Source organism: Tribolium madens, unplaced genomic scaffold, assembly GCF_015345945.1.
Source record: "Tribolium madens isolate multiple individuals breed KSU strain unplaced genomic scaffold, Tmad_KSU_1.1 Scaffold_71;HRSCAF=194;Tcas5.2_LG6, whole genome shotgun sequence".
Taxonomy (NCBI): domain Eukaryota; kingdom Metazoa; phylum Arthropoda; class Insecta; order Coleoptera; family Tenebrionidae; genus Tribolium; species Tribolium madens.
Genome location: NW_025401041.1, coordinates 7242017 through 7261198, shown reverse-complemented (window position 1 = coordinate 7261198; position 19182 = coordinate 7242017). Strand labels below are relative to the sequence as shown.

Below are 19182 nucleotides of genomic sequence, written 5' to 3'. Positions count from 1 at the left end.
ATAATAATAATAATAATAATAATAATAATAATAATAATAATAATAATAATAATAATAATAATAATAATAATTGTAATTGGACCAATAAATTAACAAATGTGTCCAAAAAATCAAATTCAAGATTTTGCAAAAACCTCACCGATTATCCATAAAAAAACTGTTTTAATTCAATTCAAATTTGCTCTGGAAAAACGCAAAAATAATGAATTTAAATTAATTTTTCCAATCAGCAACAAAAATTAATGTTAGATAAGAGACTATTTTGTCAATTTGTTTCTCAGTTTCTCCAAAAAAATGCAGATTTAAGCTTTTATATGACTTTAAAAAAAAATGTCGATGTTTATAGGGGGCTCACGGCTTCGCCGCTCGCCCTCCTTCTAGACCTCACACTGATACGCATTTTTTTGTCAAAATTATCTTTGAGACACCCTGTAGAGGAGAAAACTAAACTAAACAATAAATTAACAAATGTGTCCAACCAATCAAATTCAAGATTTTGCAAAAAACTCACCAATAAAAAACTGTTTTAATTCAATTCGAATTTGCTTTAAAAAAAACGAAAAAATAATGAATTTAAATTAATTTTTCCAATAAGCAACAAAAAAATAATGCTAGATAAGAAACTATTTTGTCAATTTGTTTCTCAGTGGATTGTAAAAAAATGCAGATTTAAGCTTTTATATGACTTTTAAAAAAAATTGTCAACATTTATAGGGAGCTCGCAGCTATGCCGCTCGCCCTCCTTCTAACCTCACACTGATTCGCATTTTTTTGTCAAAATTATCCTTGAGACACCCTGTAAAGAAAAAAACGATTTTTTTTTTATTAAATTTTTTTCAAAGTTCTGAAATTTTGAAATTAAATTGGTAAAATTGAATAATGTGGAGACAGAAGGTACAAGATTATCCCACTTTTTTTTTGTTGCCAATTTAATGTCATAATCTTCCATGTCTATAAAGGCATATGTTAAAGATTAGACATGACAAAAATATTTCTTAAAAAAAATCGATCAAGGATGATTCACAAATAATAAAAAAGATTGTTTTAGTGCATTTTGGGCACATAAAATCACCACTTATTTGTGACAAAAGCCACATAACAGGTCAAGCAATATTTCATTATAACAATTGGAATACATATTTACATTTTCTGAATCAAATCCTGAAAAAAAGTCAAATTTGAAAAATATTAGTAAATGACCAATATTAATTTGACCAATTTTGCCTCTAGACTTCACCCAACACTCACTTGTCTCTAATAGTGATTCAATAAATTATCAATTTTCGCAGAGTAATAATAATTGGTCAACAGACGGCTCTTTTAACATCTCGATTTATCCTCTAAGGGTTATTGCTCCATGCACCCCACGTGACCCTCTCCCATTTATTTATTAATTAATAGTTGTCGTATGCACCACTCCGTGTCCCCTTTTAGCATCTCCATCCTCTTATCAATTCCCGTCTAGGATAGACGGGCCTCTTTGGGCGCTGTAGACGCTGCAGACGAGGCGACTTCCAGAGCGCCACGACGGAGCCGTTCACATCGATCCGGTTCAGCCGCAGACATTCAAACATCATTTTTTACTATTGCGATAGTTCAACCTCATAGTCTCTCCACTATTAAATATTCACATTCCCGAGGGTTTCTACGCTTTTTTTTCTACTTCTTTCGATTCGCTCTCACCCTCCGACTCCGGGGCTTTATTACGGCGGGTTATTAATGCCATGATGCACCGTGCATTGGCCGAATCCGGACGTCCGGTCGCCGATTCCGGGGATGAGCTCGAGAAGTGGACACTTGGAGGGATCGCTCATTTTTTTTTGGAACTGTCGCACAACTTCAAGGCTATTAGAAGTTTTATTATCAACATGTTGAACCTGATTGCTTTCGCAGGAGACCGACATGATGGAAAGCAGGAATCACTGATTTTTTGAAAATAGATAATAAGAAAAAATTGGTGTTTTCCCATGATTTTTTCCGATTTTTAATACAAAAACCAAGGAAAATTTTCTTCAATAATTCAGAAAAACTAACAAAAATCTTTTCCTACGACCATATACGAAACTAGATGATAACGCACATATGCGCGAAAATTGGCAATTTCGAGGTTGAAAACCTGTGCGATTTGTATTCGCACTGTGTGTTAGAAATCTAACGCACAATTCACACTCGAATGCTTTATATTTTTTCATTTAACGTATTTTTTTTTGTATCCATTATAAAAAATAAATCGTTATTCAACGTATTTTTGTATCCATTATAAAAAAATAAATCGTTATGAAAAAAAATATGTCCGTAAGAAAAAAAAAATTTATGGTCGTAGGAAAAATAGTGTACAAAACTTGCAGGAAAGTGTCTAACGCACTCGCGGGATTGCCTGCACTCGGCTAACGCCTCGTGCGCAACTTTCCCGCTTGTGCGTTATTTATCACTTTCCGTGCTCGTTATGTAATATACTATTCTATGAAAGTTGCCAATTGACATTATAATTTTTTATACCATGTTGTACCGTTTAAAATTTAGAAAGCGTCACAGTTTAGAAATATTTTCGTTATTCTGTATTAACTTTTTAATGGATGGATTTTTCTGAAATTTGGTACATACAGGGTTGTACCAATGAAAACGAACATCCCGAATATCTTAGAAACTAAAAAGACTTTGCAAAAACGCCGAAAAGATCGATTTTGTTTCCAAAGGGGACATTTTTTGACGTAATTTTTAAAGCACCACCAGTAACCCCTAACCCCCACACACCCCAATTTTAAAAATTTAAATAGCACTACCCTACTTGTGGCACATCAAATAAAAGCTATTTTAACAAGCTTTTCAAAACTTTTTACCAAAATCTAATAAAAACAAAAATAACCTGTTTCGGTTTTTTTTATTGGAACAGCCTGTATAATTTGATAGCACAAGCTTTTGTGCTATTTCTTTTATTTTAATACCATTGTGAAATACTTACTTATTAACAACTTGACACATTTTAATACTTTTGTTATACGTAATCCGAGTGGCGTAATTCTTTTTTATTCAAGAGGTAACATTATTTCTAACAATTTTTGTACTTTATAAAATTTTTGTAACGTAAAAAAATAATTTAAGTAGATGTGTTAAAATTTTGGACGTTGCTCATAGTTTTTAAAATTATATACAGAGCGGCCCGATGAAAACGAGCCACCCTGAATATCTCAGAAATTAAGAAGATTTTGCAAAAACGCCGAAACAGGTCAATTTTGTATTCGAGGAGGACATTTTTTGACGTAATTTATAAATCACCCCCAGTAACCCCCTAACCCCCACACACCCCAACTCTAAAAATTTAAATGGCACTACCCCACTTGTAGCACATCAAATGAAAGCTATTTTAATAAGCTTTGCAAAACTTTTTACCAAAATTGAATCAGACCATCCATTGATGAGATACAGATCTAAAAAACAAACCACCCTAGAAAAAACCCAAAACAGTTTTTAAAAGAAACATTTTTTGACGCAATTTTTGAAAGCACCCCCTTTGATCTTTAACTTCCTTCACCTCAATTCTGACTCACTCAAAATGTTCTTTGAATCTTTTTTCTAAAGTGTTAATTAATTATTCATAAGATATCCGCAAAAGGTTCTAATTAGTAATTACTTCTAATAAAAACTTATAAATTACAAGAAACTTACTAATGTTATTTTGTTTTTAACTTATTTTTGTTTTTTATTCGGTGATTTACCTAAGAAATAGCAATATTTCTTAATTTCCTTTGTACATACTGCCTGCTGAAGTTTTTTTTTTTGCTAATATTTTATGAATGTATAGAAATCATTTCATCTTGGGAACAAGCTTCTAAAAATCAATTAAAAAGTGTTTTCATTTTTTGTGTCAATAGTGTATTAGTGCTATTTGACATTTTACAGTTAAGTGGCATAGAGGTTAAAGGGTTGGTAGGGGTGATTTTAAAATTGCGTCAAAAAATGTCCCTCTCTCAAAATTAGGGTGTTTTGTATCTCAGGAATGGATGATCTAATTCAATTTTGGTAAAAAGTTTCATTTGATGTGCGACAAGTGGGGTAGTGCCATTTAAATTTTTAAAGTTGGGGTGTGTGGGGGTTACAAAGTTACTAGGGGTGCTTTAAAAATTACGACACAAAATGTCACCCTTGCAAACAAAATTCACCTGTTTCAGCGTTTTTGCAAAGTTTTTTATTTTCTGAGATATTTGGGGTGGCCCGTTATCATTGGGCCACCATGTCTAAAAAAAATAGGTTTTAGTGTCTTTATGTATAAAATGTAAAAAACTATGTAGAATAGCAAAAAAGTTTTTCAAAAATAAACTCATCTTCACAATTTATTATTGTAAATTGTCACGATTTCTCCCTAATTTGATAAATTTTGGTGTAAAAATCGAGATTTAATTTTAAAACTAAAAATCTGTTAATTCTTACATTAAATCTTAATGGTTAAAGTATAAATTCGTCATAAATATTTCAAAATGCTAAGTTTAGGTTTATAAAAATCTTCTTAGTGTAACTTCGAGTAATCAAAAATTCAGAAAAAACAGTTTGTATATAAAAATTAATTACTCATACCGTGTGGTTCAAAAAATTTACACAACAAAGTACTGAAATTGTAACTTCAGTAATGACATGTGAGTCTAGAAAAGTACTACTTTACGGACTATTTTGTACACTTTTATGACAATCTCAGAAGAAGCGAAATTTTGAATACCTTTTTTATTTGACATATTTTTTTTATTTTACGTTGAATCAGCTTATTCACTCCATTAGTTGTGGTTACATTCTGCGGCGACATTTTTCATTTTTATTACATTTATTTTCTTCCATTATTTTGAAAACAACCACTTTGCGAATTATTTTCCATCAAGACGACACTATTACTTTATACATCATAGAACAGAGATAAAAATTTGAAATAATTTTACTGACTTTGTAGAGTTGTAAAACCGAAAGGACTTTTCAAGTGTTAATATAAAATGTGCTTTTGATCCGATATTCCCCATACTGTCGACATTTATTAACTTGTTATTAAAAATTGACAAGTCTTAAATTAACTGAAATAATAAATCGAAATTGCACCAACAATGTAACAACTTTTATCGGTTTTGTGGTTTTGAAGAATGTCTCATATCAAAGTTAAAAGCGCCATAAAACACGATAATAAATCTACACGACTAACCGACCCTTACATTAAATTATTCGAAAAATTCGACTCTTTTAACAAACAAAATTTCTCAATAGAATATCGACCCCCGATATTAATGTAAAACAACCTTGAAATGGGGCTAATAGACTCGGATGAATGGTCGCCGGGGAGATCATTGTTATGATAAATAGCAAATATTAGGCAATGTAAAAGCGCTTTTGTCTCAAACAATCGAAGAAAAAATTGTTTTCTCATTTTAAATTTATTCAAGACGAGCGAAAAAATGCAAACTTGCCACCCTGTATACTGCATCAGGTGCGTCAGGTTTTATCCCACCCCAAAACACCCCTTATAATTAAATTAAAATTTCTGGTAATAATTTTAATTGTGTGAATACACCTGGTATACTCCACAAATAATTAATTATTTTCTTCATTGTTTCGGAGTAAAAACCCTACCAAAAAGAAGATAAATTACATTTCATTGTTTCACCCTTTTTTTCATTTATCATAATTAAATCTGAACGTTTAATCAATTGATAGAACTCGAAAGTCGTGAATTTTAAGTGCAAACTTTTCGCACCCGATTATGTAAATCCTCCTCTATAAAAATATGTTTGTTGTGGCGTGGCTGCCGCACTAAAACTTTTTGAACTCAAATTGAATCATAAATATAAAATTTATCATCATGTGAGTGTATTTGTCTTAACATTTTCTGGAATTGTTCTGACACTTGTTCCAACTTTGGACACAAATTTAGGTTAGAGAAAAACGACACTTAACCAATTAATTCAAGCTTTTGAATTCAGTTATCAATGTATTTGTGATTAGTTTCGTATTTTCAGCATGAGGGCGAATGCACCCATTGAAATTTAAAAAAAGAAAAAAATAATAACTAGAAAAAAATAATAACTTTTAACTCTTAGTATTTGGAATTTCGTATCTATTCTAGTTTTTTAGTATCGTTGCATTCCTTAAATTATTTTTAATGTTTTAAACATGCCTTAAAATTTCTATTATTCTTCGAGAAAATGGATCAAATTTATTGTTTATGTTGTTCTATTTTGTTTTACCATTTTTCAAATTAATTCAAAATTAAGTTTTTCAGTAAAAACACTTCAAAACGACGTAAAATTTTTGTATACCTACTATTCCAAAAAAATTCTTACATTTTTTGGTGATTTTTGAAAAATGGCAGTTTCTAAATTAAAAAAAAACATTTTGAAACTTCAGACTTCTACTCTTGAGATCTTTTAATAAAAAAATTTCCAAGCTTCGGTTATATGTAATCCTAGGAAATAATATAAAAAAAAATTAATTTTCAATTCGTTTTTTGGTCACAGACTTGGAAAAAATTTTATTAGATAAATCAGTGCATGGACCAAATGCTTATTTGTTGAGCTTCAATTTGCTTTTTTTATGTCCTTTTTAGGACAATTTGTCGCTGAGATATTTGACTTTTCATGAAAAAAGATTTTTTGACTTTGATCATCGATATCCCAATAACCAATGACCGTACAGAGTATGTAAGAATAGTTTCAAAAACTGAAATAAATACCCTATAAAATGTTTTTACTATTTTTTGAAAAAAAATTTTTTAAGAAAATTAAAAATTAAAGAAAAGAGAAAAAAGTACATATTTTGTTATTTTAGTAAATCTACCGCGCATTCACAAATATTGTTGAGGAGTCTAATATGTTTAGATTTTTTTATATCTTGATGTACCCCTAATAATAGCTCTAAATTTTTAAATCGATCGATTGATCAAAGTTTTACAAAAGAATTAAGGGAATTAATTGTTTTTGAACATTGTGTAATCTTCATCAAAATGAACAAAAAAACATTTTTTTAACCTTCTTACAATTTTGCATGTTAAATTTGAAAAAAAAAGTAAGTTCTAAGTATATTTTGAAAATTTGTAAAAAAATCAAGAAACAGTACTGACAAATTTTTGAGACCATTAGGTTTTTTCATACCCTAATTTTAAATTAATTTCATTAATTAAAAGTTGATACCCACAAGCTGTAATATTTACGAACATCCATGTTAATTTAAAAAAAAATAATTTTTTTTTTATTGTTTTCAAATTTTTCCTTAATTTAATAGTAAACTCAACAAGAGGAAGCATTTTGCAATTTTGAACATATATGAGCCACTTTTGTATTATTTACTGTTATTTATTGATTTTTTTCTTTTGTTCTATACAAAAAATTATATTGTTTTTAAATGTTTTAAACATTAAATTCGTCAAAAATAGTGAAAAAAATATCGGTTTTCCAAGACCAACGTTTTATACTATTTCTATAAAATACGTCGTCAATAGCAACGTACCTTATGAGTCTATAAAATACGCCGATGCATATTTTCTGTCAATTTTGACATACTTCTTAATAATAATTTCTGAATTTAGTAAAATTTCTGATTCAATATTCTTAGATATTGTGTTTTCATGTTATTATTAAAATATAAGAATTAACAAATTGTGATTATTAAAAAAAGTATTACTGGTTGTATTCAAAATGTTACGTGAATCACCCTGTATATCAGATTTAAATAGTAAAAATAGTCAAGTAAGGGGCTACAACCCCATGAAAACGCTGTAGAACGACTTTTAGTTTTATCTTAAGATTTTGTGATCCATCTAAAAGTGAAATGTTCTCATTTAGCTCTAATTCAGTCCGAGTCGATGATCGTTTCTAATAAAATTTATTATTGGTTGGGTCTGATCTGAAGAGGTTTTAGTAGTTTTTCGCAGAAATAAGCAAATTTCTCAAATAATTTTGTCCGAAATAATAACAATAATAATAAAACGGTGTTTGGGAATAATTTTCGTCGATATTTAACCCTTAAAATTCGACCACGTAATTACCAGTTCAAGGTAAATGCGATTGAAACGGAACGATCATTACAATGTAAAATGTATCACTGGTAATTACATAGTATATTTTATCCTTCACCCCAAACTACAGTAACCAATGATCCGTGTATTGTATATTACAGTAAAGTTATAATTTTTTTGTATACGAATCCGGTCCTGAACGGAGCCACGAAGTCTAATTTATGAGTGAACCATTAAAATCGCATGTGTCGGAAATCGGAGTTGCACACGCGAAATGCAACGCTCGAAAATAAACCTCAATTACCATTCATTTTTTCCGTTGAGAAACTCACGACAACCAATATCGGTTATTCCCCTACTTCCGGACTTGATTTCTGTCGATGGCTCACGGAAACAGAAAAATCAAATCGCCATAAAACAAACTGTCTTTCAGTTTTCTGCTTAATTTTATTAAATAATGTACAGCAACTATCAATAAAAAAATATAATTTATTTTTTGAAATAACAACATATTCTGCATCGAAAAAAATACACGTAGGCTCTTACTAGTGCAAGAGTAAAAATAAAGTAATTTCGGGAAAATAAGCGCTTTCAGTGGCTCACGAAACCTGTAAAATTTTGAGAAAATAACTCAAGTGGTGGAGAAACTAATGAATTTTAAATTTTATCATAAAACTTTATCACTCTATATATCCGTAACGAAGCTATAAAACATTATTATTTATTTGACAAATTAGTGTTATTTTTCTATTAGAATGGTTGTAACAAGCGATTTTTAGCACCCATTTGTAAATTTTAAGGCTAACTTAAAAAAAAATCTGACTGATCGATTTTCTTGAAATTTTTATTGTTTCTGTAATTCGTTCTGGGAAAAAACACAAAAAATGGTCTTTTGTTTGATAATTCAATTTTTTTTAGACCATTTTTAATCAGAAAATTATTCATTACCCCCCTGATTTGAACCATTGTTCTAAATTTTGCACTGATTGTACATAAAGAACCAATCTGTCAAATTAGCACTATAACTACAAAATTGCTCTAACTTTATTAACCAATTTTGTTCAAATTTTTAATGTTGGCAGTAATTTATTCCATTGCTGGCGAAAAAAAGAAAATGATCTTTTGTTTGAAAATTTGAAATTCTTTTTGGCACCATTTTGAAGTTTTGCACTAAATCTATGAAAAAAATCAATCTCTCGAATTATGGATTTTAAAATTTTTTTGGAAGATTTGACAAATAAAGGCTAAAAGCGCTAAAAATGACTCGAATCGGTGTTTTTGAATGAAAAATTGAGCATTTTAGTACACAATAAATCTAATAAATACACAGTGTTGTGTAAATCTTTCAAAAATGTCAAATTTTAACAGTGAAGAAAATTTAATCAACGTTTATTCTTTAATTATATTGATAATAAAATCAAAGAATCCGATTTTTAAAACAAAGATTTTAATTATTTTTATTATTTTTTGTCGAAAATCAAATCTGATTGATTGATTTTAAAAGACGTAAATGATTGGCCAAGGATCGAATAATGACATTTATATTTAACGCATTGAATGATTTTTTACTTTTTATTGGTCTAATAATCGAAAGTGCATGATTCATATTGGCTCTGGGGTTGGCTCCACCCATTGTGCAAAATTAGATCCAATTAAAGTAAGATAAGTCACACTAAACGCTGATTTGTTGTAAAAATTCAATTCAGAATTTTTTAAATGGGTGGAGTTACTTACCGTTGCTAGGTTTTTGTCGAATTTTGGCCAATAAGAAATAAAAACCGGTTTGTTCTCACGACAGTGATAATTACGCCAATGGGAAATAATTATTATTGGGTCTTGTAATCGGACCAATAAATTAACAAATGTCTCCGACCAATCAAATTCAAGATTTTTCAAAAACTTCACCGATTATCCACAATTCAATTCGAATTTGCTTTGAAAAAGACTCAAAAATAATAAATTTAAATTAATTTTTCCAATTAAAATTAATGTTAGATAAGGGACTATTTCGTCAATTTTCTTCTCAGTAGATTCCAAAAAAATGTAGATTAAAGCTTTCTTATGACTTTTAAAAAAATTTCGTTTGATTTTCTTGTCATCTTGTGTCAGATTGAATTATTAAAAGCCAACGCACTCTTAGTGATGTTCTTTAAAACGTTAATTTGGGCACTTTTAGACCTTTTTTCTCTATGAGACTCTACTACTTTGTAGAATTATGATTGAATTTTTGTTTCTTATCTTCATTCAATCTCCAACTTTTGCCGTTTTCTACTTTTAGTGCTTCCAAATTTTCCAACAATTTCCAGCTATCGCGTGACAAAGATGGTTAAATTAACGTTTTACACGGGTGTGAGCGCGTTCAAGCTATGACGATTTAGTAAAGTATTTTTTTTGCAATACAGGGTGATGAAAAAAAGGCGCCCACGATTGAAACAGGCGCGTCCTTTTTTATTAAAACATTGTGACCATCATTCCAAAAATAGTCTAAATAGATTCTTTTTAAAATTTAAACAGTTTGTCTAACACCACAAAGCGGCAATATTGCACAAATTTCTTTTACTAAAAAACTATTTCACTCAGGTATTTTTCGTATCTAGGAAACCTTTTTGACTTTAATCGTTCAAATTTCACAGAACAAACAACATTGAAAATTGATTTTTTTGTTGCTACCATTTCCAATAATTGAATATTACTTGGACATTTTCTGTATCCTAGGATATTTGCAATGTTGCAACATTGATAAATTTTCTTTGGAGCCAAGAAATGGTATCCAAACATCTTCAATAAAGTTTATTTCAATAGATTTTTACTCATTTTTTTTAAGAACACCGTCAACAGTATCAAAATCTAGACTTTAACAATGAAATTATTTTAAAACTGTTAATTATGTAAATTTTTTTTTTCTAAAAATGAAAGTCTATATCTTACTGATAAGAGCACAAATCCAATTTTGGTCTTCGAATTCGTCTTTACTGAAAGATCACTTATAACGTGTGGGTTAACACGGGCGCCTTTTTTTCATCATACTGTATATTTAAAAAACACTCTGTATGCACAGAGGCTGTTTTAAAAGAGAAAAATTCCGAGTGAGATAAATTTAATTTCCAGTTCAGAAATCTAATTGTTACCGCACTTTAAAAAAACTCCGCCATTGCTTAAATAAATCCAATTTTGTGACTTCATTTCTCAACTGGTAATTGATAAAAGCATAAATAGTGAGAAAAACGCTCAAATATTCCACCCACATCTTGTGCAAATTTATTCTCATCTTTGCTCTTATTTTATTCCACCAAAACTTGAATAAAAACAGCAAAGTATGAACAAAACCAGTTTTGATATAAATTCAATATCGTTCAAATCCAATCGAGAGACTATCCCAGCGCATCCACCAAAATTAAACATTTCCAAACCGGAATAAGTCGCAAAAAACGCATCACTCTTATTACTGTCTTTTAGACGAGATTGATTTCGGCAATAATGTAAAATATTTGTGGGGTAATGAATTCAGTTTACGGTTCTGTGCAAATTTGAGAGAAATATAAACTGATCCAAGGTCACCAACCAATTTTTTACTATTAGGTGCAGTTGTCGGGGTTGTATTTTGATCAGCAATCCATCAAAATGTCGTGTCAACGGATTCGAAAGATGATAAATATTTCGTAAATAGGAAAAAATGAGTGGGATTTGAGGCGAGTCATTGGCCCCAATTGTGTTCTATTTTTAAAAGATCAAATCGATTTGGGACTTTGATCTTTAATTTATTATAACTATGATTAAAGGTTCAAACTTTGGGATTAATTAAAATAAGTTTGTTTATTGTTTTAAGTTTTAATTCTTGGCAAGGAATTCGGTAAGTGCTGTTGGAGCGTAATAAAGTATTTTACCGCCCCTGTTAGCTTATCATAAACAAAGAGTTTAAATAGTTTATCTGACTTGCAACTACTTTTATTTATATTGGGACTACTTTTGAAGAAAACAAGCATAAACCGAACAATTTTATTGCAAAGAAAGTTTCTCGAGAAAAAATCGTGCAAAAAAATTTAACGTTTTCTTTCTTTTGTAAGTAATAAAAAAAAAACAAAATTGTATGTGATTATTGATGACAAACTAGTATTTCATTCATTCAGTTTAAAAAAAAATGTAAAATGTAATCAATTTTTGTGAAATTTTCGTATTTAATACGCAACCTGTATGTTGTAGTAAAATTTAATCATCAAAAATGATGCTAAGTTTTGTCATAAATTTACATATTTACAATTTTTGTTCTTTGAGCACAATTTCGTTAAATGAAAAACTAAGTTTCAAAATCTATTTTGATACAGAATGAAGCAGAAATAAATACACTGATTTTAAAATAGAAATTTCTTGATTATTTTGCTTAAATAGTTCTTTCTTTAAATACAGGCTGCTTCATAAATGGTAACAAAAATCAGATACAACACAAAATACATCCTAAATATACATGATATACAGGGTGCGCCAGAAATCGCGTCCCAGAACAAAATGCTATGTAAGGTATATTTTGAGTTGAGTTGTATTTTATTTTGGCAGATATATGTCATCATAAGTGAATCAGCCTGTATAACCATTTTTTGTTTTGCAACGAAATAAATTTTTCTAACAAACCTCTCATGGCTAAATAATAGCTCAATCTCAAAAATGGATAACGAGTTTTTGCTTTATTCACTAGTGGAAAAAGTAAATGAAAAATTCACATCTTCATCATTGATGTTTAAACTTTCGTAAAGACTTTCTCGCCAAAAATTTTGTCACAAAATTCAAAAAAATTTTTTTCATAAATTTACATAATTATTGACAATTTTTGTTCTTTGAGCACAATTTCGTTCAATAAAAAACTAAGTTTCAAAAGCTATTTTGATACAGAATGAATGTATAACTAGTTTTTGCTTTCTTTTCACTAGTGGAAAAAGTAAATCAAAAACACACATTAACGCTTTTATGATTGAATTTTCGTAAAAACTCTCGCCAAACATTTTTTCATCAAATTCAAAATTTTTCTTTTTTTTTTAAAGCCTTCAAATTTTTCAAAAAATTCTAAAATGTATTCGTTATTTTTTGGTAAATAGTATATTATAATACAACCGAGATGGTAAATACCTTATTAAACTCGAAGTTGTTGCTGAGGTTTGTATGCTATTTTATCCACAATCACATTTTCTTCAAAATAAGGAGTAAAATATTTATTATCGTGCGTTTGTCACATTTCATGGGTTCCTCATGTCAATCTCACACAATTACTTCCCAACCAAGAGACGAAATAACGTATTTTTCGTTTATAAATCGTCATTTGAGTGAGAGTGAATAAAAATTAATTAACTTTTGAAGGAATAAAATTTTCGGAGTGTTGGTCCATCATGGCATCGTTAAAGTCGTCGTAAAATGGAAGGCGGCGTTTTGGAAGCTCAGATAAGTAAATTAAGAGGACAAAAAAGGAGAATATAGGACATCGATATCCCGTCTCGCCGGAAATCGCAGCCTTGTCTGATCAGCAAAAAGGATTCTCCTATTATCGAAATGAATGCGAACAATCCGACTTATTTATCGAATTTATGTTGTACAAACTCCATCACCACAAACACAAACGTTTGTCAACCCGTGATTTATTTCAAGATGTTAGAAGTTTGATTTGAACACCTGTAGCTTCTTCCTTTCTCTTGCATTGAAGTCACCTCGAACTTCGGCGATAATTAAGGCGCAGAGACGACGAACTTTACGAATTCGATTCGATGCTCCACTTGTTACACAATACGACAACGCGGAAGTTTATTTTATTAAAAAAAAAAACAACAAGAATTTATTACAGTTCTGTTTTGTACATTTCGTCCAATTGTCTTCGCTCGATCAGTTTCTTGTACCACTTTGATGAACTTTTCGGAGTCCGTTTGCGATGAGGGTCGGCGAAATCCACATGATACAAACCGAATTTTTCACTAAAACAAAAAATAGTATACAGGGTGCGCCAGAACTCGCGCTCCAGAGAAAAATTTCAAGTAATATAAGATACCAGGAACATGAAAAATATGTTTAAAAAATTCTCTGTCAAAAAATTTTGACATTAATTTTTTGACATTTGACATTTTTTCATCTCTATTTAATGACACTGGTGATATTGTATATGTTTTTTTTATAATTATTTAGTAGAAGTACAAAAATTTTGCCATTAATAACTTTAAACAGACTTACAATTTATGAAAGAGAGGCTTCCTTGTATCCTCTTCTAAAAGCCTGTAGCAAAAAAACTTGGAAAATTATTTCTCCAACAGAAATAAATAGAGTCAAAGTGCAAAATTTAAACTCTCATAACTTGTAATTTTAATATAGATAAAAAAATTTAATATTTTTTCCATGTTTCTGGTATCTTACCTTACGGGCGCGAATTCTGGCGCACCCTGTATGTATTACGCTATTAGGAGTAAAAGTAATTGTTTATTTTCCTAAACATAGTGAGACAAATAATTCAACTCACTCCACATACTATTTCATCCCCAAACGTATTCAGTTCGAGATTAAAAAGTCACACTATAATTAGCAAGTAAATGAACAAAATTAAATAATCAGGACGCTTTGCAAGTAATAAAATCATAACAGCGGTTATGAGCCAACATCACACCTCAAATCGGAATAATTTGTGTCAAAATTTGCAAAAGTGTGTTTAACTAGTGCAGTTAGTAGTGCAAAATGTCAAACGCTGATGATCTTTGATTTACAATGTACCTCTATAAAAATTACTGAATCGGCGAAAAAGACAGAAAGAAACAACATTGGTAAATATCAATAATGTTGCGCCAAAAGTTAAAAGGGCTTAAATGCAAAAATAAAATTTTTACTCCATGGCTGAACGTCACAAAAGTAGTCACTTTTGTGACGTTTGTGTATAAAAGTATATTAGCTGATTTCCCTCATTTTGTTTTACCTAAAAAATACCTCACCTTGTTCAAAACTTTATAAAATATACAGGGTGACTCTATAAGTTGTCATAAAAAAATAAAGAATATTTTTTGCAACACTACAACCGACTACAGTTTTATTTGACAGGTTGTAAATTTGAGCACGACATTTTTGAGGCACTCTATATTTACAAGTCAAAAGTGTAATTTAGAAAATGTTTCATTTAACGAGTTCTATCACTTGTAGAACTTGATGTACTTATTTTTGTTACATTCTGTATACTTACGTATATCCTACAAGCCATTCGAAATTATCTAATAAACTCCAAGCAGCATAACCTTTCACTTTAACTCTGTCTTTGTCAATGGCTTCGAGCAAAGCCTTAAGATACAGCTGCAAACAACAAATTTTTTGTGATTAAAATTACAATTAAAAATTAAAAAAAAAAGAAGAAAGATTAAAAAGAAAAGAAGAAAGATAAAAAGAAATAATAACTGATCAATTCAAAGTAATGGCGAAATATTATCAAAAAGAGGTGAATAAGAGAAACATTGCAAAAAAATATTTGGTGTAAAAACGAAAAAAAAACAAAAAAAAAGAATATTCAACAGTTTAGATTTTTTTGAGTAAATAAGTGTAGATAACTCAAAATTGAGCAAAAATTTTAACACAGAGAGTGATAATCATAGCCAATAGTAGACAATTACAAAAAACATACTTAGAAAATGTTGAAAAAAAAATTGATAGAAGTAAAAAAATATCGAACAATGATAAAAGTCAGCAATTTTTTTTAAATAATCAAAGTTTAAAAATTGTTTTATATACATAGTGTCTCACCTCCATAAACTTGACCCTCCCTAAATCCTCAATCTCACCACCATCCGAAAACCCATTCTCCGTTATAAACATTGGCGGATTATTATACTTTTGTTTAATCCAACCCAGAACTTTTCTCAAACCCCAGGGAGTGACTTTCAACCAATTAGATTTTGCCCCTTCCCACCTTGAATCTTGATAAATTTCAGCCTTCATATCTTTATCCCACGAAAAATCTTTATCATTTCGTTCATCCACATCTTTGACTAGAAATGACGTATAGATATTAACCCCCAAAAAATCGAAACTATTTTTAACAAAATTGATTTCGTCGGGGGTAAATTCGGGTAACCGCGATTTAGAAAAACCTTCTTTTTCACTCGTTGTTTTCACTCTTTGTTTGACAATGGCGGGGAAATCGCCACTACCATAGATGGGATTAAGCCAAATCCCAACATTGAATTCCCTTGCACGTTCCGCCGCATCCCTGTTTTGGGACGACTCGCTCGCTGGTTCGTACCATCGCCCATCAACCACGAACCCAATTTGGCTCTTTTGCTCCCTAAACTCTCTCTTAGACAAATGGTACACTTTCGCGTGTCCCAAAACCGTGTTTTTCACACACAAATAATCCCCAAATCCCGATTGGTTCACCATTGGTGGCCAATCACTATCGCCATACCCCCAAGTATTCGAATTTATTGTTATCCAATATTTAACTCTATTGCCAAAATTTTTGAACAAAATCCTGGCATAGTCCTCAAAAAGGTCACTAATGACGGGATTTGTCCACCCGCCTAGATCTTGAAGAGGTTTGGGTAAATCAAAATGGAACATTGTCACCATGGGTTGAATGTTTTTGGCCAAAAGACCATCGATTAGGTTGTTGTAGTAACGGATCCCATCTGGGTTGACCTCGTTGGGAAACCCTCTGGGTAAAATTCGAGGCCAGGAAATGGAAAATCGGTAAAAATTGACCCCTAAGTCTACCAAAAGGTCGATATCTTTTTGGTATTGGTTGTAGGAGTCGCAGGCGGTTTTGGCGTTGGAGGAGTCGGCCACCATGGACGAATTTAGCTCCCAATGGTGGTCAAAAGTGGTTTTTCCTATTAAATTCAATTAAAGTAGTGTTTTAAAAATTATATTTTTTATTAAATTAGTAATAATTGAATAATAGGATAAAATTAGTGAATATTATGCATCCAAAGTCTATAAGAAAAAAAAAACATTTTCCAATAATAATGATTAAAAGTAGTTTGGTTTTTTAAACAATGCCAAAATAAAATATTATCAAAAAAATTTGTATCTAGAGTGTGTCCCCGGATATACAGTGTGTTTCGTTTTTATTGCTACAAATTTAAAAAACTTTACAAAAAAACTACAACCCCTGAAGGGTATTCAATGGGTTTTTCCCATATTTCGATATTTGAAAAAGTATAATAGACAGGGTGTTTAATTAATGACAATAATTTAATTTAATATTTAATTTAAACATGATAAATAACAAAAAGTTATAGAAAAAAATAAATATACACTTAATAATAATAACTTAATAAAAACAATTTAATTTAATTAATGATAATAATTTAATTTAATATTTAATTTAAACATGATAAATAACAAAAGTTATAGAAAAAAATAAATATATACTTAGTGTCTTACTAAGTGTGAAAAAAACAGAGTAGTGGTCAAATATTTATTCACTAATGACACATATTATATACAGAGTGTTTAAACAAGTAAGTTCAAGTATACAAAGAGGTTCTCAACTATTACAGAAAACACAATAAGACATAAACTTATTTTTGACATGGTTTCTTATCTACATGTTTATTATTTTTACACTCACCTCTACTATCATAGCCACCTTCGATTTGATAAGCCGAGCTCGCGACTCCGAACAAAAAATCGTCAGGAAATTTAATATTTGCACTAAAATTTTTCAAATTTATTTCTTTTTACCAACACTGAAATCATATTTACCAAACTATCGGTTGAAAAATTAATAACAAATAAGCAAACTTGTGAAAAATAATCATTTTTATTGATAAGAGAATCGAGTGACCTTCACGTTTACATCATACCACAACATTGAGACAATTTATACTTGTTGTGTCTAGAATTTTGTTCGTGATAAGCTCGGTTATACTCGTAAGTCGACTTAATGTGTTCGGAAATAGTCGTAATATGTTAAATACCAAGATTCAAGCGTTTTTACTATCGCTCACCAAAAACTCAAAAAATTCAAAATTTTTGAAATTTGACCCAATAACGTTTTATGCATTTTTTGTAATCTTTAGCACCTCTACAAATGCAAAAAACGTTAAATAGATCAGTTTTTTAAGTTTTCTCAAAAGTTGTTCAAAATTTTTTTTGATTTTTGTCGAGATTTTGGTCGATTTTTGGCACCCGGAGTAATACATTAATTTCGAATTAATTTTGTATTAAAATCGAGAAAGGTTGATTCCCGGCTTCAAATTGAGCCAAATCGATTTTTTATTTAGCCTAAAATTGAGATTGAGAATTTTTTAATTACTTTTTTTTAAGTTTTGATTTCATTTTTTTTTTCTTATTACCAGAAAGATAAAAATGTGTGCTATTTAAAACAGTGAACAAGAATGTCACCTGCCATTTAAAAAAAATAAAATTGACGTCACAACTCAAAAACAAATGACGTTATAAATGTTACTATAATGTCAAAATATAGCATTTAAAAAAATAAAATCGACATGTTCAAAAAAAAATGTTGAAAAACGACCACTAACAAAGATATGAATTTTGTGCGTTATTTTTGGTTCACCCTGTATTAACAATATTGCAATTGAATAAAATTGTTGCCCTTTATAAAGAAAGAAAGGAACAAAAAGATAAAGCCTTTTGTGTTTAATTTGCAATATTTTTATAAAATACATTAATTTCGAATTAATTCTGTATTAAATTCGAGAAAAATTCAATTGAAAATAGCTCAAATTGCTTTATTTTGGAAAAAAACTCTTATTCAAGCCAGTATTTCGTTGAAATACTTTGATTCAGGTTGATTCCCGGCTTAAAATTGAACCAAAACGATTGAAAATACGGGACCTACCTACTGGAAAGCGGGACCTTATGCCGCTGAGCCACCACCGCCGCCGACAATTTCAATGTTTTCACTCAATATATTTTACACAAAATTTTTCAAAAATTTATTTTTCGCATTTTTACAATGTTTTTGTGCTTTATTAAGTCTTTTGAACATCCAAGAGTGCAAATGGACAATTTTGAAGTTTTTAATTTTTTCGATTTTTATCGAAATTTTGGGCCATTTTCGGTACGCGGAGCGGTCTAATGCCAATAACTCCGGACTTATTACAGATAACTTCTTATATTTGGTACCGTTGGAAAGAAAATTTAATTTTCTATCATATACAAAAAAGATCAGTGCTCTGCGATAAATAGTTATCGAGAAAATTATTGATAATATAAAAAAAAAATTA

General features: G+C 29.9%; 2 protein-coding genes across 2 annotated transcripts in view; one reads left to right on the top strand and one right to left on the bottom strand.

Moving 5' to 3' along the window:
• LOC123008743 (inhibin beta chain-like) overlaps positions 1 to 19182 on the top strand; it is a 34506-nt gene that overhangs the window by 7491 nt on the left and 7833 nt on the right. The gene's annotated exons all lie outside the window — the stretch shown is intronic.
• Positions 13752 to 17806, bottom strand: LOC123008742 (myrosinase 1-like). The gene is made up of 5 exons (XM_044404737.1): positions 17693 to 17806; positions 17559 to 17641; positions 15731 to 16815; positions 15180 to 15286; positions 13752 to 13935 (listed from the first exon to the last, which is right to left on the bottom strand). Exons 1-5 carry the CDS (start codon positions 17746 to 17748, stop codon positions 13803 to 13805), a joined length of 1464 nt encoding a protein of 487 aa, XP_044260672.1. The 5' UTR covers positions 17749 to 17806; the 3' UTR covers positions 13752 to 13802.